A 24,397-nucleotide genomic window follows, 5' to 3' on the forward strand; every position below is an offset into this window, starting at 1 on the left:
TTAATGTAAATATGTAGAATTTAGTGTAGGATTTAATTTAATTTTATTTTTTGCATACTTAATTCAATATATATATATATATATATTTTTTTTTTTTTAGTACTTGGGCATTAGGCCATTTATTCTGAAAATAGTACATGACTGCATAATGATTATGCATTCATCAGCATTGGATAGTGGCTGCATATTTATTTTCTTTATTTATTCATAAGATGCACAAAGTTGTGTGTTACAATCACTAACTTAGCAATAACTGTATACTCTGTAAAGTTCATAAGCTAGTAACAATCTATCTTTCTTCCTAATTGTGTATTTTAAATATGCTAAAATAGATACTAATTAAAAAATTCTTTTGTAGGGTATTCTCGAAGAAAAACCATGTGAGTGCCATTCGTGTATACAGTTAAAAGATAACTTTCCACTAGGATCAGTAATTACTTCAAAAACTTCCAGCATCCCAGGAAATAGCGATATCTCTCTCTTTCCATGTGGAGATGAGTTAACGCAAACAAAGACTGTGCCTGCTCAGCCTCTTATACATCCTCATCTTTACAATTTGCAGGTTAGAAAAGGCAACACTATAATTTTACCTGTATCCAAACCATCCCACTATATGTCTTGGCCAATTAATTTAGAAATTGAAGCACAGGAGGTTCTCCAAGAACAGATATATTTGGCTACTTGTGGTGAATGGGATTGTAACATTGATGATGTTAAATCTCTACTGATTCATAAATATAGTGATATTTTGGAGAATAGTTTACATCTGAATTCTCACAGTGCATATAGAACTCTTCCAGTTAGTAATAGTGATTCAGTGACCCATATGAATGGTACAAAGTTACAAACTTGTAGCTTGTCATCTCTTGGAAATACTGTAGCATGCACCAATGTGAATCCAAATACTGACCTCTCACTCTCGTCATCTGATGGTTTAATAAATGTTGTATCATCATCAGTTGCAACTATCCCTTGTGGTTCCATTTCTACTTCTTCCTCCTTTCCTGTGAATCATGCAGTTAAGAGGCACTGCCATGCTTCTGAGTCACTGTACTTTTCTCAGGACCAGCCACCAATCAGTGATGTGTATAATCTTGACAAAACAATGTCATCAAATAAGCCATTATCTCCTACTAGAAAGGACCATACAAATATTCAAAATGTGTATAACTGTGCTGGTACACATCCTCCTGTTCAAATAAGTGATACAGCAATTCATAATGGTGCAATAGTCCAGGATGGTAAGTTTTATTTGTATTATGTAATATCTCTCTCTCTCTCTCATTGAATGAATCTTTGACATGCAGTGAATTTATTCAAAGATATTTGAATAAATTTCTTATTTATTCAAATATCTTATAAATTATTTGAAAAATATTTTTCTTATTTTGCACCAATTTTTTCCTAAATTTTCCCTATTTGCTGTGTCTGTTTTGGTATTATATATATATATATATATATATATATATGTGTGTGTGTGTGTGTTTATTTTTTTTACAATAAAACCAAATTTCATTTATTAATTATAAAATTATAATGGCACTGAGATCACATTTTTATGACTTCTTTCTTAATTTCCAGTTATACTTTTTCATACCTGCCAACTCTTTTGGTTTATTGTATCTCATGGCAGCATGCATAATTTACCTGCTACCATGTATGATATGCATTAATTAGTATTAATTTGGAAGAAAAGTCTAGGAATTCCCTTTGAACAGTGCTAGGATTTAGTTTTGAAGCATTCCAACTAAAGCTAGCTCTTAAAAAAAAAAAAAAAAAGTCTTCCAATTTTCAATTTATAAAAGTTGGCAGGTGTGCTTTTCAGTCTGTTTTAAATCTTACAGGTGGTAGATGACTTTCATCAACCGGTGAAATACCACCACTTTGCTTATTGGAGGCCTGAAGTGGTGAAACCCATGTTTAGTCTCTAGAGCAAAGTTTCCGGCACCCCCCTCTCCCCATACTTCTCCTTCAACCCATGTACGGTACTGAGTACTATAGGTTTTGATACCTTTCGTGTTTGGGATTTTCATAAAAAAAAAAAAAAAAAAAAAAGTAATTGAACTTTCTTTTCCACCCATTATCCATCCTTTCTTTACTGTGGCACACATTAATACATCCAAGTATATATATCATTTTCTTGGCAAATGTTATATTCTTAACATTGAATTTAAACGTGAGGGGAAAGACTTTTCAGATTCCAGATCTGTTTCTAGCTTTTATGACTGTTATTAAAGAAAACGGTTCTTGAAAATTAAATATGAACTAGTAAGAAAAACAATACAAGTATATCCTCGGTAACCTCATATTGGATTATTTGAAATGAGACCTCTTTCAAAGTTCTACTTACATTTTAGTACAGATTTTTGGAATGTGTACAATCGAATTCAAAATCTGAATTTGGTTCCATGACTTGGGAATAGTATGTCTAATTTGAAAAAACTACCGAGACCGAACAATGTTGTACAGGCAAACTTCATTAAAGCAAAACTGAATGGAGCTGTAACAAAAATTTGTTAGTGTACCATATACAGTATCATTATACAGTGTATGGCACCTTTAAATTTTATATTTCTGATGACTTCTCCAAGAATTGGGTGACAAATTTACATAACTGTAATTTGTTATGGGTGCATATTTAATCTACTTTATTATTTTTAAAATTTTATTTTAGTAATGATGTCCACTAAAAAAAAGGAATAAATAATAAATAAAACACACCGATTGTTGATGATTTACCAGTGCAGGTGCTGTGCATCTTCAATTCACATGTATGCACACAATTGGAGAAAATGATAATGATGTACTTTGAAGAATTTAATTGTAAAATAATAATGATTCCTTCATTGTTATTTTCATGAAATGAACTACCTTGCTTTATACAGTAACTCATTACAACAACAAATGCATAGCTGCCAACTCTCCTAATTTATGATAGGGAATCAAGTCTTTTTAGTATTAGTAAGGCTGAATGGTACAAGAAAGCAGACCCTTTTCTGCATAAGCCAAAAATAAATAAAATAATAATAATAAAAATTCATAATAAAACAATGTATTCATGCTATTCCCATTACCACCAGGTTATCATCCAATTCTGCTTTAAACCTAATCGGACTCACTGCCTCCACCACATTGGGCGGCAACTTTTTCAGAATTCTGATGCCCATGGGTGAACTTCTTGAGATCTGATTTTCTGTTATTCTCTGGTTTGTCTCACCCACAAGGGAGAACAAATGTAGCCAATTTGTTTTATTCAGTGCCTTATACATCTCAATCAGATCTCTCCTTAGATGTCTGGTTTTCAAACTCTTCAGTCATATACCATCTAAACCATTCCTTGTTATATTCATCACTTTTCACTCATCACCAATCTGGTCACCCTTCTCTGAACCCTCCCTAGACAGAGGTGCTCTGTCTTTGAATGCAGTTGCCAGACCTAATTACAGTAGAATTTCAGAATAACGACACCTTCAGGGATTGAAGGTGCCCCTTTATTTTGATTTTTCCATTATCTAGAAAGTTTTATTTTTAATATATTTAATGCAGAAATAATGAGGCTAAATAAGAAATAGAGATTAAGAATGCAATTTTATTAACTGCACATAAAAAACATAAACATCCTGTAATATGTAAATGTAAAAAACATAAACATGGTTTAGTATATAAACATCAAAATGGAAAAAAAAATTCTATTCTAGCTTGATCCCCTTCGAATATGTCTGTAGATGTAGAGAGTGTCATTTCTTCTAATGCTTCATCTATAGTAGAGGGTATATTTTCTTGATAGTTTTCTTTAGGAATAGTAACTGCTTTTGTTTTCAAAAATTTTATTGTATTACTTTGTTTCACTGATGGTTTTATTATTTTTTTGTTTGTTATCATGGTGTTTCGCAGCATGTGTTCTTCCATAGTCAAGCTTGGATTTTGTTCAAAAAAACAAAGAATATTTTCCGTGCTTGATTCTGCAACAGCCAAAGTTATCTTTTCAGTTATGTCAATGTCCCCTTCTACATCTGAACAAAGTGTATCATCTAGTTTCTCAAGAGTAACAAGAATCATTGTGATAATTCAACCTTATCAACAGTGAGCCATGCATCAATATCTCCAACTTCCAAGGCTATGTAAAGGATTTTCTGTTGTGGTGGATTGAACTGTTTCCATTATTTCTTCAATACTGCTTTACCTTGATATTACATTAAAACCATCAGTATCATCTCCATCAGATGGTAAGTCTTCAGACATGCCACTTAGCTATAATTTTCTCCATGCTCTCACGAGAATGACAAGTTTCACAGTATTCCAAGCAGTTGCTATAGAATATATTGCATTTTTAATTGTGAAGCCCGTTGAAAGTTGATAATGGAGATATTCTTGATAATCATTTGTTTCATAAAATCACTTCTGTAATGGCATTTAAAATTTTGGGTAACTCTTTGATCCATGGGCTTGAATGAGAGAAGTGACATTGGATGGTAAATAACAGGAAAAAATATTTCCACAATCAGAAACTAATTTGGATTCTTCCCCATATCATGTAAATTCTTTTGAACTGCTGGAACTAATTCATGAGTGAACCAATCTTGAAAAATTTCCTTATCCATCCAAGCATTTTTTTTGGGCCTTATAAGTCATCAGTAAATGCATAATTCCCTTCAAGGCTTGTAAGCAATGGTATTTACCAATTACTAAAGGCTTAATTCTGTGTCGGCCCTATGCATTTGCACACATAAGAACTATCACTTTTTCTTTATTTTGTTTAAAACCACCTTGCACTTTTTTATTTTTTTGCAACCTGCCAGTTTTTTTTTTTTTTTTGTGGCAAACATTTCCAGTAGAGACTGATGTTGTCAGTATTGTATATTTGATTAGCTGTAAGATTATTGTCACTAACAAGTTTCTCAAATATTACACTATTCTTTAGCCACCTCTGTGTCAGCAGACTGTTTTTCTCCCGCAATATCTAATTTTCTAATTCCATGTCTTATCTTAAATTTAGTTAACCATCCATCAGTAAAAGCAATTGTTGTATCAATGCCCATTATTTCTTTAAAATCTTTTGCTTTTGCAATAATCATTCACCCTGATATAGCCATACCTTCTGTTCATTTTAATAAAAACCACTCATGCAGCACTTTATCTAAGTTTTCTAATTTTGGCTTGTGTAAACTTTTTCTATTAGCTATCTTATTGTTAGGTTCTGAACATGCAGTAAATTCTAAAAGTTTGCTCTTTGAATGTTTAATATCATACAATGTTGACGATTGAGTGTTATATTCTGCCCTTAATACACTCCTACTTATGCCCCATTCTATTTTCTTTATTATATAAAGTTTGTCACTAAGCTTTAATGTTGTTCTTCTTTCTTCTCTGTATGATGTTTATTAACTTTAGGAGCCATAGTGCGGGATTTTTAATTTAAAATAAATGTAAAACAGCAGTATAATCCATGATATCAGTACAGAATTCACTTTCAAAATGGCGAACGTACACAAATACAGTAATCACCTGACGCCGTTTTCTTTTTTCGACACTGCTGTATGTAAACATCTGATCTCAATGTGCCATTAACTCGAATGTTCTGTTATTTGGGATGCTGCTGTTTCAACAGTTTACTGTACAATATTCCAAATGCAGTCTAACCATTGCCTTGTAAAGAGGGATAATGACATCCTTTTCCCTACCAGCAAAGGCCCTATAAATCATAGGACTCCGCCTTCCTATTTTTACTCAATTTGACCCCTTCTCTGTCCCGCCATCATATGAGGAGCATTTGAAAAGTTTATGCTCCGAATATGAAGGGTTTATTTGAGGAGTCTGGTAACATATTACTTTTCAACTTAGTCCCTTTTGGAGTCAATGCATTTTTGCCACTGGTGCTGTAATGCACTGATTCCAGCTGCAAAGAAAGTTCTCTTTGGCCTCCAGGAACGAGGCCCAATAAAAAAACTGGGATCACTGTCAGTGCGAAAATTATGCTGGCAAGGTATTTTTTCAAATTAGGAAATAGATGGTCTGATGATCTAGTGAATAAGGGAGATGGGCCAACATTTCTAAGCTGCACTGTAACCATGGAAATGACACTTGTGAGCGGGCATGTTGTCCTGGTGGAAAAGACTCCTTTGCTGAGTTTTCCTCGATGTTTGTCTTTGATGTTTTCATGGAAATGCCTCACAAAGTCGGAATATGTACTCCTGTGATTGTCTGGCATTTCTGAAAGTAATCCACTAGCAGCACTCCATCAGTATCCCAAAAAGCTGATGCAGTCACCTTGCCAGTAGAAAAAGTAAACTTGGCTTTCTTCAGATGTGCTGAACTGTTTCCACTTTGGACTGCTCCTTTTCTCTAGCTGAAAGTGATGGACCCATGGTCAGACCTTACAAGGAAATTTGATGGATCTGCTTGAAAATAATGCAAATATTTGCTTGACTTACAACTCTTGTGCATTTTTACTCTGCTGTCAATGACTTTGGTCCATCATGTTTCCACCTTTTTTCATAGTGAGAACCTCTGTTATTATGTGTAAAACACATTTAGATTAGATGCCCAAAACACTGGCAATGTACTGAAATGTCACTAATCATACATTTCAGAGTACTTGTATGTGCAAAGTTAATTAACAATATCTTTCTGCATACCAAAGAAATATATTGGAAAATTTCCGAAGAATATATGCAGTATTTTCCATGTATTGTAAGGTCCGAAAAAAAAGGTATCATGTTTACATTGTGCATATGTAGATGTGATCTTTCAATTTCAAGCAGTGAGAGATATAATGTAGACATTTATAAACAAATATGCATAAGGACATAGAAAGAAATGCAAACATAGATGTAGCAGTTCATAGTGATGATGATTTTATATGTGCACTGAATGTTTATTTGCAACTTTGGTTGTGAAACATAATTTTCTTCTGAGTTGTATAATTATATGTTTCCCAGTAGTGAAACAGCAAAAAAAAGTACAGCCGTGAAAGAACAAAAATAACAGGCATTACTAGTGAAATTGCATGAATAGGGGAAGAAGAGATAGTGATGGCAGTGAAAAATGGACTATTTTTGATTGCTGAAAATGTCAGTAATAAAAGTGATTCCAAGCTATATTCCATTTTGGTGACCATTTGTAATTAAAATCATCAAATCAAAAACAGCTTGCTCTCACTGATAGAATTGGAATGTGACTCTACACAGTACAACAGTGAATATTTTCTTCTGAACAACCTGAATGTGTATGGTATTCCTTCAAAAAATTGTCTGGCAATTATAGTTAATAATGCACATTTTATGGTAGGTCTAAAAACTGGATTAGCAAGGCTATTGAAAGAGGAGATGGAGCACTTGGTGGTAATAGACTGTCATTGTCATCTTATTAATTTGTGTGTTGAAAAAGGAGCACTTGGTGGTGATAGACTGTCATTGTCATCTTATTAATTTGTGTGTTGAAAAAGGAGCTGCATGCTGTGCTGTGAAAGCAGATGAACAGTTGGTGGACATTTATTACTATCTAGGAAGAAGTGCTAAAGGGAAAGATAGATTAAAACAGTTTCAACTGATGTATGCCACTCAATTAAGAAAAAGATTTTGGAGCATGTGTGTACACGGCTGTCTTTGGTTAAATGCATAACTAAACTGGTAGAACAGTTGCAACCTTTGACAAATCTGTTTAAAGAAAAGGTTAGAGGTGGTTAAAACCACATTAGCACTTCTCAGAGTTACCAAATTGAAAAGTACAATGGGCAATTACTACTGAGTACTATTGACTCATATCCAAATCTGGTTCATAATCCAAAAACAGTTTTAACCCGTTTATGCCTAAAGTAAGATTTTTTTTTCACAGATTTTATAATAACAAGATGGATGAAGTTAACTAAAGCCTATGAACATGGGAATGCAGTTTTATTCATCAAAATATATTATTTTATAATGAAATTGCCAGGTGTCCTCTATGTAGGACACTATGAAAATGCACTACTTGAACTGGATTATTTCAATGACATTCACTGAATATGGTAAAACTTAAAACATTTCAAATAAAAAAATACATATAGCCCTTTATTACATTTTTCACATATTTTATGCACCTGCCATACATTATTTTACTGTTACATCAATCAAATAAATGAAAAGACGGGAATACCACTTTTTCCCCTCTGAAAGCAATTCTGTATTTTGATATGTTCTTGCTCATTTGGTCTTCTCCTCCCATGTGTTCATTATGAGCTTTAACAAGTCATGGCTGCCTATACGAACACTACGTTTAGCCACTGATGAATAGTGTGATGCTTGACCGATAAGTTGAACACACTCACTACGCTATTGTCATTCCATCTACACACCAATATTCCACTGTTAGCATCTTTTCTAAAATCAAATGAGCCTCTCCCTTTTTTTCAAATCATCTTTTTCTTCCAATGGACGCTTTACAAGTCTTGTCATGAATAGTTCCTATTGCTTTGACAGCCTTTTACCTCAAAGCTGCCATTAGCTTTACACTGGAGACAAAGTTGTCAAAGTGCAAATGGTATGGATTTGGATTATGTTTTAGAAGGATTTCAGCAAATTTTATAACAACATCTCCCCTCAATCTTAAGCTGATCTCTCCTGCTGCCTGAGTCTTTTTTTTTTACCTTGATAAAGTTCAAACCAAACCAAATAACCAAGTGTTGTTGCCCTGCACTAAAGCTTGTAACCAAAATTAATTGGTTTGCCATGAATGAAATGTTTGCATCCATGTTTTCCAAAGTACTTACAAATTTATTCATCAAAGCTGTAGAATTCTTCGATTGGGGCATACTGAAGAAACTTGTTATTGAGATGAAAAGAATAATTCAAAATATTCTTTTTGTGACAAGCTTAAAGTTTTGAGTTCTTCATATTGAATATCATCTACTGTCCAATCAGCAGTTGTAGGTTCAGTCTCTCTCTTTTCCCACTTGCACTCAGGTAAACAAGGTTTCTTCCTCCTCTTTTTGGTAGTGGGTTGACGTACTCAATTTTAATTGAAGGATCCTGGCAAATTATTTATCATTCCTTGACCATCCTCATCAGTAATAGCACTGGTGACAATACTGGAAGGATAAAAGCTTTTAATATTCATCAAATAAATGAATGGACATATAGTGCAACAAAGTAATAGACATATAGTGCAACAAAGCCTAAGGATAATGCTACACTAGCCAAAAAAAAAAAAAAAAAAAAAAAAAAAGAGTAAAATAATAAAATTAAATAAAATAAGTAATAAAAGAAAAGGAAATACACAACCTATGCATTTCCTCCGAACTGTCAGCCTCAACCACGTATGTAATAACTCTGACTAAAATAAAACTTCCTGCAATCCATTCTAAACATCTTCTCCCATAACTTGAATTAATAGCCCTTATTTCTAGAATCATTTATAGCTGTTCATACATTTTACTTTTGCCTTCAGAGCCTTAAACACCTCAATCAAATTCTCCTGTAAGGTGCCTAGTTTCCAAGCTGTGCAACCCACATATTTGAAATCTTTCCTCATATGGACGCCCTTTTGTTGACCTCACCAGGCAAGTTACCCGTCACTGGATCCTTTCAAGAAGCTCAATGACTTTCTTTAGGTGCGGTCTCCGCACTTGAACACAGTATTCCAAGTGTGGTCTAACAATAGCCTTATATAATGGATTTATGACATTATTATCTCTACTAGCAATTGTTCGATAAATCATCATTAGGACACCATGGGCCTTCCTTGCAACCTGTCTACAATGTTCGGAAATGTCATATCTGATCATATCGTAACTCCCAAATCTTTTTACTTCCACTACTGACTTTAGGTCAACTGCAACAAATGTATAAGTTATTTTTGGATTGCTGTTCCAGGTAAAACCTTGCATTTTGCTGAATTAAAGCATAGCTGCTACTTTTCTGGCCATCTCTGAAGTCTATCTAGGTCGCTCTGAAGAAGCTCTGCTTGGTGGTGATCATCAACTACTCTACCGATTTTTACATCACCTGCAAATTTAGACATTATGCCCTCTATCCCTTCATCTATGTCATTTAAGAAGATCAAAAACAACAGTGGTCCCAATACTGACACTTCTTATATTAACCCAATATGTGCAATAACCATTTATCCCAACACTCTTCCTCCTGTTCTGAAGCCATCCTGCTATCCATCTAAGGATTTTCCCTGTAATTCCAACCTATTTCAGCTTATAAAGTAACTGCTAATGTGGGACTAAGTCAGATGCTTTGCTGAAATCTAAATAAACAATGTCAAAATTATTCCCTAAATCCAACTCATGAATGACCCTGTCAGAATAGCAAACCAGATTTGTTAAACGTGATTTTCCCTTTGCAAAACCATGCTGTGTATCCTTCAGAATTCCATTTCTGTCTAAATGATCTTGAATTCCACTCTTGATCACTGCCTCCACGATTTTCCCTACTTCTGAAGTTAGACCGGTCGGTAAATTCCCACTACACTCTTAGAACTGCCTTTATGTATTGGTGGTATGCTGGTACTTTTCCAATCCAGCAGAATCTCTCCTGAGTCCAGTGATGCTCTCATAATTAGCCTTAATGGTTCAATGCACTCACTTATGCCTCCCTTAAAATTATAGGGTATATGGCATCAACACCAGGAGCCTTACTCACCTGTAGCCTCGAAAGTTTTTTCATTAAATAATTATGTGAAATTTCAATATCATTAATTGCAACATCATATCATTAATTACAGAGCACAACCGTTAACTGAGAACAAATCACCAGTACCTAGCCATATTCGAGGCAGCAGAGTTTGACTCATTTTGGGCAACAGCAACTTATCATGTGGTGCTGAGCGAGGTGACAGTTGCCGATCATGCGATAAAATCATTGTGGTACTAGAAATGCAGTGTTGCCAAGTGTTTTTCCGAGAGCCATAATTGATAATGACTTGCTAATATGAGATCCCAACTGTAATTCAAAAACAAGAACCAATCAACAAATTTTAATGTGGTTTTCTTGATCAGCAGCATTAAATTAGTCAAGATTGGGAATTTTTGTTTTCATAACATTTTATGTATTGACCAGTGTAATTGTTGCTCTCGGTTGCTGGAATGTTGGGATAAAAAGAACATAAAGTGAACAAGCTCAAAATTAATATTATTTTTTTTCAAGGTAATCACTACCTGATTGAATGCACTTACTACACCATTTCAGAAGTTTCTGAAAAGAGTCAGTGAAGGCAGCATTCAAAGAAATTGTATTCAGTTCAGCAGATACGTTTGTCTTTATATCCTCAACATCTGGGAAGTTTTCACCACAAAAAGAACTTCTAAAAAAGCAAAAAAATGAAGCACTGCATGCAGGTATACTGTAAATTTAATGGAAAGGTCAAAAAGATCCCGAGATGAGGGCACAAAAGGTGATATTTAAGGGCAAAAAATGTGATATAGTTGTACACGTTGGCACTAATGATATTAAGAGTAGGAGACCAGCAGAATTACTTAACAAGTACAGGTCACTGTTGAAAAAATGCCGTGAATTAGGGTTGAATTTGAAAGTGTCTGCAATTCTGCCCAGACACGATAGGAGAGAGTATATGATGAAAGCCTTGTCGATCAATTTGGCCCTGGAAAGATTGTGCAAGGCTCAAGGGGTAGAATTTTTTTCAGCCTGGTCTGTACTTGTTAACAGGAGAGACTGCTTCTACAGGGATGGGATACACTTAAATAGAAATGGTGCAAGAATATTTGCTGATGCTATCGAGGCAGTGTTAGGTGAGTCGGAAAACTGCTAGCCTGGGGGGATACAAGGATTAATAGATTAACAGTAGCCACTGGCAGAGGTGAAAGTGATTCTTGCACTGCATCTATTGGCATGAGCAGCAGCCTGGAAAATAAGATGCAGGATATTTCAGAGACTGCTGGGAGTCATTGCGGTACAAGAAAACATATGGGTTGTGTTAGGGTAGCTAAGAATAGGAACAGGTGCATGTATACTTGCGTGTACACCAATGCTAGGAGTTTGGTAAATAAATTTGATGAATTTGAGGTATTGCTCAAAACATTAAAGGCAGATATTGTTGGGATATCAGAGACGTGGTGTCACACAGATATAAGGAATGCAGAACTGGAATTTGGGGAGTACAATGTGTACAGAAAGGATAGACAGGATAGGAAGGAGGAGAGGTTATGCTATTAGTTAAGAAACACATAAAATCCAAGGAAGTGAAGCCAGTCAACATTGCTGGACAGTGCAGTGTCGAGTCAGTTTGGTGTGACATAAGAATTGGGGGATCAAAATTGAGAGTAGGTGTGTGCGCTATAGGCCTAATGACTCTGATGAGTATAATAAGAAACTGTACAGGGAAATAGAGTGGGCCAGTAAATCAGAGAGTCTTATAATGGAGGATTTTAATTTCCCAGATATTGACTGGAATTTGTGGGTTGGTCACTCACACACTAGCAAAGCTTTTGTGGATTTATTGGATGATTGTTTTCTACATCAGCATGTTCGGGAGGCAACTAGAGGGAGTAATACTCTTGATCTGATTATCAGTAGTGATTCTTCATGCATTAAGAATCTGCAGATAAAGGAACCACTAGGTGGCAGTGATCACAGTATGCCGAAGTGGGATTTACTCAAAGAGGTAACTACCATCAGGGGTAAAGGGAAGGGTTTATGCTTTCGTAAAGGCGACTACGATGGTCTGAGACAGTATTTAAATTCTATACAGTGGGACCAACTGATGATGTTACCAACATCAAATTCAAAATGGGAAGCATTCAAAGAACTTATCTTGAAAGCTACTAGGCTTTACATACCAACTAAGAAATATTGTTTAAGATTTAGGCCAAAATGGATGTCAGATGAACTAATGAGACATATGGCATAGAAGAAAAATGATGGGATACATATAAATTAATGGGTGACATAGAAGACAATGATAGATATAAGCTGGTCTGTAACCAAGTCACAAAGGACATTAGGCAGGCAAAGGCAGATTATGAGAAATCCTTGGCAAAGGATGCAAAGAAAAACAGAAAAGAGTTCTTTATCTATGTAAACTCTAGAAGGAAAGGGATGAATCAGATTGGTCCACTGGTTATTGATGGTTCAACAGTTGAAGATCCTGCTCAGGTGGCTAACAAATTAAACGAGTATTTTGCATGTACATTCACACATGAGGAGTTATTCAGGATGGGGAATGCCAGAGGTGAAGTAAACTCTGGCAGTGAGGTAGATGATTTTGTAATAACTGAGAGAAAAGTGGAGGAGAAATTGTTGAGGATAAACATAAAAAAGGCACCTGGGGTGGATGGGATCTATCCAGTTATATTAAAGGAGGCAGCAAAGGAAGTAAGCAAACCCTAGCCATAATCATGAGAGCTTCCTTGGACTCAGGGGAGGTATCCATAGACTGGTGATGTGAAAATGTGACCCCGATTCACAAAGGAGAATCAAAGGCTGACCTGTGAGTTTAACTTCTGTTCCAGGAAAATTAATGGAGGCACTGGTTAAAGAAGCACTGCAGTATCATCTAGACAAGACTTCAGTTATAGTTCGGACACAGCTTGGTTTTGTTAACGGAAAATCTTGCCTGACCAATTTGATTGGATACTATGATGCAGTCACAAAAGAACTGGATGCAGGGAATAACTTTGATATTATATATTTGGATCTTAGAAAGACTTTTGATACTGTTGCACATGGAAGACTGCTGCACAAATTGGAACAGTGTGGCATTGGAGGCAAATTGCTGCTATGGATAAAGAGGTGGTTGAGTGGGAGAAGACCGAGAGTTGTAATCAATGGACACTGCTCATTGTGGACTAATGTTATTAGTGGAGTCCCTCAGGTTCAGTGTTGGGTCTATTATTGTTTTCTGTATTTATAAATGATATTGATGATGGTATATCAAGCTTATTGTCCAAGTTTGCAGACGATACAAAGGTTGGCAGGGTTGTTAAGGACACTACTGACGCTATGCTGCTGCAACAGGATCTGGAAAGATTGAGCAGATGGGCTGAGAGGTGGCAAATGAAGTTTAACATTGGCAAATGTAAAGTACTACATATTGGAAACAGCAAACGCAGAGCAACGTATCAACTCTGTGGTACTACACTGACAGTGGTAGAGAATGAAAAGGACCTGGGGTTAATTGTGCAGGCAGATATGAAGTTCTCTGAGCAGTGCAGATGGGCTGCAAAAGTAGCTCATGGTGTCTTGTCAATGATATACAGAAATTTTTCTAGCAGGGAGAAGGAGGCGATTATTCCCTTGTATAAGGCAATGGTCAGGCCACACCTTGAGTACTGTATACAGGTCTGGAGGCCTCATTTCAAGAAGGATGTAGAGCTGCTGGAACGAGTACAGAGAAGGGCAACAAGATTAGTGAATGGAACAAAGGGTTGCTCTTATGAAGAAAGGCTTAAGTTTTGCAAATTACAGTGTCTGGAGACTACGCACTGGCAAGGTGATCTTATAGAGGTGTTTAAAGCCTTGAATGGTTTGAGCATGCTCAGTGCCGATGGGATTCCTCCTCTTGCTCAGAATAATCACCTGAGAGGGCATAAATTCAGATTGAGGAAAGACAGATGTAGGATAGATGTGCAGAAATTTGCCTTTAGCCAGTGGGTAGGTGATTGGTGGAACAGACTTCCATCCCTTGTTGTGGAAGTTGATAGCCAAAATAAATTTAAGGCTCAGCTGGACAGTTATTTCGAATGAACGGAGGGGTGAAATGGAAGTGTTTTTTTTTTTTTTTTTTTTTTAGGCTGATGCTGCATAAGCTTGCTTTCTTGCATCATATGCCTCTACTAATTCTAATGCTAATGAAAGCATGACTCAGAGTGTATTGCAGTTATACAGTTAATACTGATTCATCTGACAAGTATGGAAATAACTTTTTTTTTTTTTTTTTTTTTTGGTTTGGTAGTTGTTGGCGCATCGGCTTCTGTGGCCATAGTGCACCTCACAAGGTTTTTTTTGCAGTACTTTGATCCATGCCCCAGCATGGATTCGAACCCGCGACCTTTGGGTTGCCAGGCAGGCACTTTACCCACCTGGCTAGCCCGGTCGGCATGGAAATAACTAACTTCATAGCTATTAATTAATATATAATTTCTGTTTACAAGATTTGAACCACACAAAAACAGAAAATTACAAGGGCCTATCCAAAAAGTTCAGAGAATGATTCAATAATGCACACAGAATTAAACATTTCTCTTTAAAGTAATTCTTGTAAATTAAAAGACTTATTCCAGCAATGCTGGCACTTAATGTAGCATACTGGAAACGTCTTCTGGAATAGCTCTCAAAACTCATGTCATGTATTCAAATAATGACCTCCTTTAAGATGAGCTTTCAGTTTAGGAGGGAGAAAAAATCATGGGGGTATTGGGGAGGTGGAAATTAGGCTAGTTTGGCAGATGCAATATCACAGGAATGTATGTAGTGTTGAGATATTCAACAACAGCCAGGATAGTGTAAAGTGTGTTTAGGGTCACACGGCACCAGGGGTTTACCCCATCTTCACGTAGTATACATTGTCGTGTGTTACAGTACACTGTAAAGGCTAGAGATTTAATAGTGTATGGATACTATAGAATGTAGTGTTGTGTACCGTTGTTCTTCTGACCTTTTAGCCATTCGGCCTCTGTATATAAAGTATAACTCCAGGGCTCACATCTGGTGAGTATGGGCTTGGCACACCCAGGGTCCTGAGCTGGATATCATCATTCTTCTTTTTCTTGGTAATCCCCTTTTACTTCTCTCTCTCTCTCTCTCTCTCTCTCTCTCTCTCTCTCTCTCTCTCTCTCTCTCTCTCTCTCTCTCTCTCTCTCTCTCTCTCTCTCTCTCTCTCTCTCTCTCTTGCCTGGTACAGCATAAGTCTCAGGCTTCCTTGTACTATATGACTAATAATAATAATGTTTTTGTCAGATAGAAACTGGGAGTTCTCCCATCTCCGCACATGTTTGCTGTATCGAGGACAGTACACTGTCAAGCCAGAGACTTGAAAGTGTGTGGACACAGTCCACACACTAAAAAAAAAAAAAAAAAAATTACGCATTTGACCTTAATTCTTAATGAGATTGCTGTTAGGAAATGTGTCTGTGCAGTGTGATGTGTTGTGCCCATTGTTTGTCCGGCTTATTGGCCACTAGGCCCCTAGTGGGGCCTGACGTTGCCCATACTTCACGCGGAGGCTAGCCAGGTGTGTCCAGTACTACAAGTTGCTCTGGCAGGTCCTGTCACCAAGGTTCCTGGGATTTCAGTGGCTAGGACCTAAAAAAAAAATTACGCATTGGACTTTAATGCTTAATGAGATTGCTGTTAGGAAATCTATGGTTGGTGGTTGAATGCTAGAGAGATGTGTTAAAGGGCCTAATAGGTCAGGCAAAATTTTGATGCTATTAAATTTAGACGTCTATCGTGTATGAATCGCCTGTGGAGACGGAAATGGATCTCGTGGCGAGACTCATCTGCGCTGCTGCTACTGTCAAAGAAACTCCAGGTGCGTTCGACCTTGTCCGCCAATCCATGCTGCTTCGGTGTCACGCATGCATAGCGTCTCATGGTGGAACCTTCGAGCATCTGTTGTAACATCATGAAATGCATCCGTCTCGTACTCCATTGTTAATATTATGTCAAATAAATGTTTGCCACCAATGAGATTACTGTCTTGTGTCATTTCTGCTTCTTGTGCCTCTGCTACTACTTTCCCGTGACGTTTCCAGTTATGGGTTCCTATGCAATTCACATTCCTTTAGATGTTACCTACCTCCCCTAAACGTTTGTACCAATGTTTTTGAGACACCCTTTATACAGCAGAAATGCAACGGAAACCTGAAAATGTCATGAAACTGTAGGGCATAAAATCTTACAAATATATTTGACACACTCAATACTTACGTATTGAGTGTGTCACTTCACTTACGTATTGAGTGAGTTCCTTCACTCACTCACACACACAATACTTACGTATTGTGTGTGTGAGTGAGTGAGTGAAGAGTCAAGCACTTAAGGAATAATGAAAACATCATTACAGAAATATTTCCATTAGTGGGAGTAGGCCTGGTAGGGCACTTAAGGAATATGGTGAACAATGGTATGGCAGGTGTGAAAGGGTTAAAATTAAAAGCTTCTGAACAATAGTTGAATCCCTCTATTATACCGCTACTTGAGGATGCGACACTTAGTGTATTTTGGGAAAGGGTGTCGGGGTACAGAGCAAGAGCAGTTCAAAGGTATTGTGAACAGGTGAACTTGAGGTAAATGATGAAAGTGTTTCCGTTGTCTGGGAAAAATATTCTGTTTTTCCCACCAAAGGAAGAAGAGTGAGTTTAAAGAATAACACCGTGATTGGGTCAGGTTTAAATTAGATAAGGGGAGAATGCGTGCAAACCCTTCTGGGGTTTGCACATAAGTTTGCGTAAAAAAAAGTATTACAAGGGGCGATTGTAACTTGCAATAAATTCAATAAATAAATAAATGGGAAGGAAATAAATAAGGTGCTCGCACCAAAAGAGGGGTTTGTGGTTGTTGTTCGGAGGGGTTGCAGACTTCCAGTGGTAGTTCTGGGTTCAGTTCTGGTCCAGTTCTAGGAGTATCCAGCTATATAGTGAAGGGTTTCGCCAGGCATGTTCCTGTGCTAGAAGTTAATCCAGAAGTTGAATAACAAGCAGTTAGATAGTGTCCTGGCTTCTACTACTACTGCTGTGGTAATTTCCTTCAGTATTAACAGAGAACTGTTCTCAAAATCCCGAAATAAGACAGTACTGGAAGAGCTATACAGCAGAGATGCAGAGTTCAACTAAGAGAGAGAGACATCACTGCACTCCTTGGAAGGAACTTGCACAAAGGAATCCCACTGTGAAAGAGAAGGAAGGTAAAAAAAAACAAAAAAAAAAAAAAAACCAGTTGCATCACCAGTTTTGAAAGACTCCAAAAACAGTGCAGGATGGAGGCCTCCTCAACAATTCATGCTGGGGAAATGGACCTTAATCTTCCATGCTGGTGCAGTGCGGGTTGGAAGATCGACTGTATTTAGCAGTCAGGAGCTTGAACCCTGGTCTACTCAAAGAGCGGGTGCTACTGCACTCCCAGTCCTGACCACTTGGCTACGGAGGCCGTTGAAGGAAGGTAAATCCTCTGAACTGGGTTGTTTTGGAAATAGTACTTAGATAAAGTGGGAGATTATTTTAGAATAAGGTTGAAGTTGAAGAAACACGAGAAATAAGGAATTGTTTAGTATTGAGTTGGTTTATTAGTTGAAGTTGTAAAGAAAATTTATATTGCTGAATTAAGAGAGATTACATGGAATTGTTAGCATTAAATTAGCGACTTATGGATTGTTGTTGTGAAGAGAATTGATATTGCTGATTAATAGAAATATGAAAAAGTGATTAAGATTGCATTAGTTTAGTGTTTGAAGCTGTAGAGAGTCGAGATTGTTAATTGAGAGAAATTTTATGGAAATGATATCACGTATTAACAGATTAAATGAGAAAAATGAATAGATTAGATGTAAATGAACACCAGTCATGTATTGTAAGTAGATTTGTATGATATTTGTACCATTGCTCTTGAGAAACTGACAGCTCACATATAATATATATACTCGTGTGTGGGGGGGGGAAATATCTCAGCTCCTGGAAATTCTCATTTTTTAATGCAGTCAGGTAGCTTGTGGGGAGCTAAAGGGGGAGGAAATAAAAATTAATAAATAAACTCCCCACAACTTAGATCTGGTTTCCTCACCAAGCTTCAGATCCTTTCTTTCTTTAATATGGATATAGTGCCATAAAACGTCAAAAAGGAAATATTTTTTATTTTTGATAAAAAAAGAAAATAAGATTTTTTGAAGATGAGGGAATAAGGTGGGAGGGGAAACTGCAACTCATCTATGGCTATTTCAGTACAATAGCACTGACTAGCACAGAATCCAAAGGGATGTTTGCTGCCTCTAATTAAATATGTACCAAAATTAGATCCAGTTTAAACGATAACACTATTGAGTTTCTTAAGAGCTCAGTTTATTCAGACATGTAGTGTGGATGCTTATTTTATCGTTTTTTAGAATAACTACAGTATATGTTTGATAATTTGTGCTAGAATATTTATTATTGTAATAAAAGTTTGATTTAAAACATGAATTCAAGTAATTACTTGTTTTTTCCTTACTTTATTGCACCTTGTCATCAAAATTTATTGTGAAAATTTTTTTTTTTTTTTGGAATACCGGTATTATTCTCTTATATAAGACATTTCTCTTATTGTCTTATATCTCAAAAAAAGGATTCTTCTGCTCTTATGCTTATCTTTGGCGACACTCTGATTTCTAGGCAAAATGATATATCTCTTTTGGCGATTACCCTGACTTCTAATCTCTCTTGGCACAAGCACATTACAAATATTGCTTCCTCTGCATCTAAAAAACTTGGCTTTTTCTTTCGCTCTCGGCATTACTTTTCTTCCAAACAGCTGTTCACTCTGTACAAATCGCAAATCTGCCCTACCATGGAATATTGTTCCCACATCTAGGGCGGTGCCCCCAAAACCTCTCTCAGGCTTCTAGATTCCATTCAGAAGAGGGCAGTTAGGTTAATTAATGACTCCTCTCTAACAGAGTCTCTCCACTCTGTCTTATAGACGTACTGTTTCTGCTGCATGCCTTTTCTACAGATACTTCCATGGGCACTGTTCTTCTGAATTGGCTTCTATAATTCCTGCTCTCTTTTTCAAAACAGTCCGAACACGCGCAGCCAACATCCATTTACTGTTCAACTTGAAACCCACAGAACCAACTTTTCATCTTCCTCGTTAATTCATTCAACTGCCGTTTTCTGGAACAACCTTCCTTACGTATTTCCTGAAAATTACCGTCTACAGAAGTTCAAGTCTAATGTCAACAAATATCTTCTTTTGTCTTCTCAACCTCCAACCCAAGCACGGTACTAAGTACTATAGGTTCTAACGCCTCTCGTGTTTGGGGTTTTCATAAAAAAAAAAAAATTAATACCAGTATCCCGGCTTCATAAATTAAAAATACCGAAATACTGGTATTAAGATTTTGACCAGTATTGTAAGCCCTACGCTAGATGAAAGATAATAGTGGGAGGGAGGGGAAGCTGAAGACTGCGGGATAGAAGTAGAAGTAAGGGGTTGATAGAAGAGATGACCCCTGCTAGGCAATGTGGCATGCCCATGCCACACCAGAGGGAAGTTTGGATGGGAGGTGGCAAAAAGTTACCTCCCCCTGCCAGCAATCGAGGTTAGAATCAGGCTGGGCTAGGTGTCCGGCCTGGGTTGCCATGTGGCTTAGGCAGCGATTAGCTGCGGTCCTGGTCTTTGTTCCAATATCTTGGTTGTCCTTTTCTTGTGGTGCTGGTCAGTTTGTCACATTCATGTGTTAGGTTAATTAATTTAATTAATTAGATTTTCCTTTCCATGGGATCAATTTCCTTTTGTCTGATCTCTGGTTTAAGTCAAGTGTGCAGTATCAGTTGTCACTAATTCTTGTGGTCAGTTGTGGTTGTTGAGTCAACTGTTGGGTTGAGAGGAAGCTGTTTGTGGTCGCTGTTTCTTGAAGTGTTTCGAGGTCACAAACTTGCAGTTTTCCTCTTTGTCGCAGAGGGTGGTCACTTTATTGAGAGCTTTGGTTTTCTTGACTTGACTTGTGGGGTGGTAAGATCAGATCTTAGAGTTCCAATTCTTTCTTCCCCTAGTGTGGTTGTGTCATTTTGTTGTTTGCACTTTCTCTTATGTTGGTATTAGCATTAGCATTAGCAGGGGCATATGATGCAAGAAAGCAAGCTTATTCAGCATCAGCCAAAAAAAAAAAAAAAAAAAAAACCCACTCCCATTTCACCCCTCCGTTCGTTCGAAATACCTGTCCAGTTCAGCTTTAAATTTGTTTAGGCTATCAACTTCAACAACAAGTGATGGAAGTCGGTTCCACCAACCAACCACCCGCTGGCCAAAGGCAAATTTCCGCACATCTATCCGACATCCGTCCTTCCTCAATTTGAATTTATGCCCTCTGAGGTGATTATTCTGAGAAAGATGAAGAATCCCATTGGCATTGAGCATGCTCAAACCATTCAAAGCCTTATACACCTCTATCAGATCACCTCGCCGGTGCCTAGTCTCCAGACTCTGTAATTTGCAAAACTTAAGCCTTTCTTCGTAAGAGCAACCCTTTGTTCCATTTACTAATCTTGTTGCCCTTCTCTGTACCCGTTCCAGCAGCTCTACATCCTTCTTGAAATGAGGCCTCCAGACCTGTATACAGTACTCAAGATGTGGCCTTACCATTGCCTTATACAAGGGAATAATCACCTCCTTATCCCTGCTAGAAAAATTCCTGTATATCATTGACAAGACACCATGAGCTACTCTTGCAGCTCGTCTGCACTGCTCAGAGAACTTCATATCTGCCTGCACAATTACCCCCAGGTCCTTTTCATTCTCCACCACTGTCAGTGTAGTACCGCAGAGTTGATACGTTGCTCTGGGGTTACTGTTTCCCATATGCAGCACTTTACATTTGTCGATGTTAAACCTCATTTGCCACCTCTCAGCCTATCTGCTCAACCTTTCCAGATCCTGTTGCAGCAGCATAGTGTCAGTAGTGTCCTTGACAACCCTGCCAACCTTCGTATCGTCTGCAAACTTGGACATTAAGCTTGATATACCATCATCAATATCATTTATAAATACAGAAAACAATAAAGGACCCAATACTGAACCCTGAGGGACTCCACTAATAACATTAGTCCACGATGAGCAGTGTCCATTGATTACCACTCTCTGTCTTCTCCCCCTCAACCACTCCTTTATCCATAGCAGCAATTTGCCTCCAATGCCACACTGCTCCAATTTGTGCAGCAGTCTTCCATGTGCAACAGTATCAAAAGCCTTTCTAAGATCCAAGTATATAATATCAAAGTTATTCCCTGCATCCAGTTCTTTTGTGACTGCATCATAGTATCCAATAAAATTGGTCAGGCAAGACTTCCCCTTAACAAAACCATGCTGCGTCTGAGCTATAACTGAATTCTTGTCTAGATGATCCTGCAGTGCTTCTTTAACCAGTGCCTCCATTAATTTACCTGGAACAGAAGTTAAACTAACAGGTCTATAATTACTTGTGTCAGCCTTTGAACCTCCTTTGTGAATTGGGGTCACATTTGCACATCTCCAGTCCATAGGTACCTCCCCTGAGTCCAAGGAAGCTCTCATAATTATGGCTAAGGGTTTGCTTACTTCCTTTGCTGCCTCCTTTAATATAACTGGATAGATCCCATCCACCCCAGGTGCCTTTTTTATGTTTGTCCTCAACAATCTCTCCTCCACTTTCCTCTCAGTTATTACAAAATCATCCAGCTCACTGCCAATGTTTACTTTACCTACATCATTCTCCTTCCTGAATAACTCCTCATGCGTGAATGTAGATGCAAAATACTCGTTTAGATTGTTAGCCACCTGAGCAGGATCCTCAACTGTTGAACCATCAATATCCAGTGGACCAATCTGATTCATCCCTTTCCTTTTCGAGTTCAAGTATGTAAAGAACTCTTTTCTGTTTTTCTTTGCATCCTTTGCCAAGGATTTTTCCTAGTCTGCCTTTGCCTGCCTAATCTCCTTTGTGACTTGGTTACAGACCAACTTATATCTATCATAGGCTTCCATGTCACCCATTAATTTGTATGTATCCCATGCATTTTTCTTCTCTGCCACATGTCTCATTAGTTCATCTGACAACCATTTAGGCCTAAACCTTGAACAATATTTCTTAGTTGGTATGTAAAGCCTGGTAGCCTCCAAGATTAGTTCCTTGAATGCTTCCCATTTTGAGTTTGCTGTTGGTAACATCATCAGTTGGTCCCACTGTATAGAATTTAAATACTGTCTCAGACCATCATAGTCGCCTTTACGAAAACAAAAACCCTTCCCTTTACCTCTGATGGTAGTTACCTCCTTGAGTAAATCCCACTTCAACACACTGTGATCACTGCCACCTAGTGGTTCATTTATCTGCAGGTTCTTAATGCATGAAGAATCACTACTGATAATCAGATCAAGAGTATTGCTCCCTCTTGTTGCCTCACGAACATGCTGATGTAGAAAACAATCATCCAATAAATCCACAAAAGCCTTGCTAGTGTGCGAGTGACCAACCCACAAATTCCAGTCAATATCTGCGAAATTAAAGTCCCCCATTATAAGACTCTGATTTACTGGCCCACTCTATTTCCCTGTACAATATCTTATTATACTCATCAGAGTCATTAGGCCTATAGCACACTCCTACTCTCAATTTTGATTTCCCTATGCTTATGTCACACCAAACTGACTCGACGCTGCCCTGTCCATCGATGTCGACTGGCTTCACTTCCTTGGACTTTATGTGTTTCTTAATTAATAGCATAACCCCTCCTCCCCTCCTGTCCTGTCTATCCTTTCTATCCTTTTGGTAATTCCTTTTGTTGTCATTTATTTTGCCACTTTCCTAGTTGGGGTTTGGTGGTTGTGGTAAAGCGTGTCGCTTGGCATATACGGCCTGGGTAAAGTCTGAGAAGGCTCTATAAGTCTCGGCACCCTCCAGAAGGTGTTTATTATTTCTCGGGATGAATTGAATATTGATGATTAATACTAATCTGAGGTTCTCATAGTGTTGGCATTCATGTACCTTGTGGTCCCAGGTCTTGGGGACCCGCACACAGGGGGTTGTCCACTAGTCAGAAGGTGGCCAGTTTACTTCTGATGGTGCCATGTTCTGTCATCAGATATATAACATGAAGACCTAGGGCAGAGACATGCCAAGGGTGAGGTGAACGAGGCTCTTGCCTCACATAAAAAGCTTGAAAGGGGTGCCAAAAGAAAGATTAAATAATTGCCAACATTGCCACCATTAACAGTTTTCTAGTTTTTCTTTCAATTTTTCATTCTTGCCTCAGGTACTAAAATGGCTCGGCATGGCATTGACCTGGGGAAAACCAGTCCAGTAGCATTGGGTAGACTGTATTTATCTCAGGGATGAATTTTTTTGGTATTTTTTCCTTTGTTTGGGACTAGCTTTGTTGCCATATCCCATGGAGGTAAGCTAGAAGCTGCTTTTCATTTGTTCTGTTGCTTGCAGGATCTGTGGTTGAAGTCTTTGTATTGGCACTTTTGCCCCGACCAAGCTGGAAATTCATCCCAGCTCGAACCGCCTCCAGGTCAAGGGGCAGGCTTCCTGTCATCACTTGTAGTGCTGGGGTGGAGACTGTGGCAAGCTCTTGTCATGGTGAGTAGCACCGGTCTTTGAATGGTGAGAAGCTTTCCAGAATTTACCACAGTATTTGGCTTTGTTGAACCAGACTATGGAGGCATAAGTCACAGCAGGGATGAGTACAGCTTTGTATAAGAGGGTAAGGGTGCACCTCTTCAGTCCCCTG

At 37.7% G+C, this 24,397-nt stretch overlaps 1 protein-coding gene across 3 annotated transcripts in view; it reads left to right on the forward strand.

The window, feature by feature from the left end:
* The window catches only part of LOC150083311 (protein FAM193A-like), a 359,376-nt gene that overhangs the window by 215,151 nt on the left and 119,828 nt on the right, over window positions 1-24,397 (forward strand). For all 3 annotated transcript variants that reach the window (XM_090377966.1, XM_090377967.1, XM_090377969.1), the window contains exon 13: window positions 359-1,241. In XM_090377966.1, the coding sequence (XP_090234092.1) occupies window positions 359-1,241 (883 nt within the window). The remainder of the gene's footprint in view (window positions 1-358; window positions 1,242-24,397) is intronic.

This window comes from Mastigoproctus giganteus, chromosome 7 (assembly GCF_048544385.1).
Source record: "Mastigoproctus giganteus isolate SK-2022 chromosome 7, ASM4854438v1, whole genome shotgun sequence".
Classification (NCBI taxonomy): Eukaryota; Metazoa; Arthropoda; class Arachnida; order Uropygi; family Thelyphonidae; genus Mastigoproctus; species Mastigoproctus giganteus.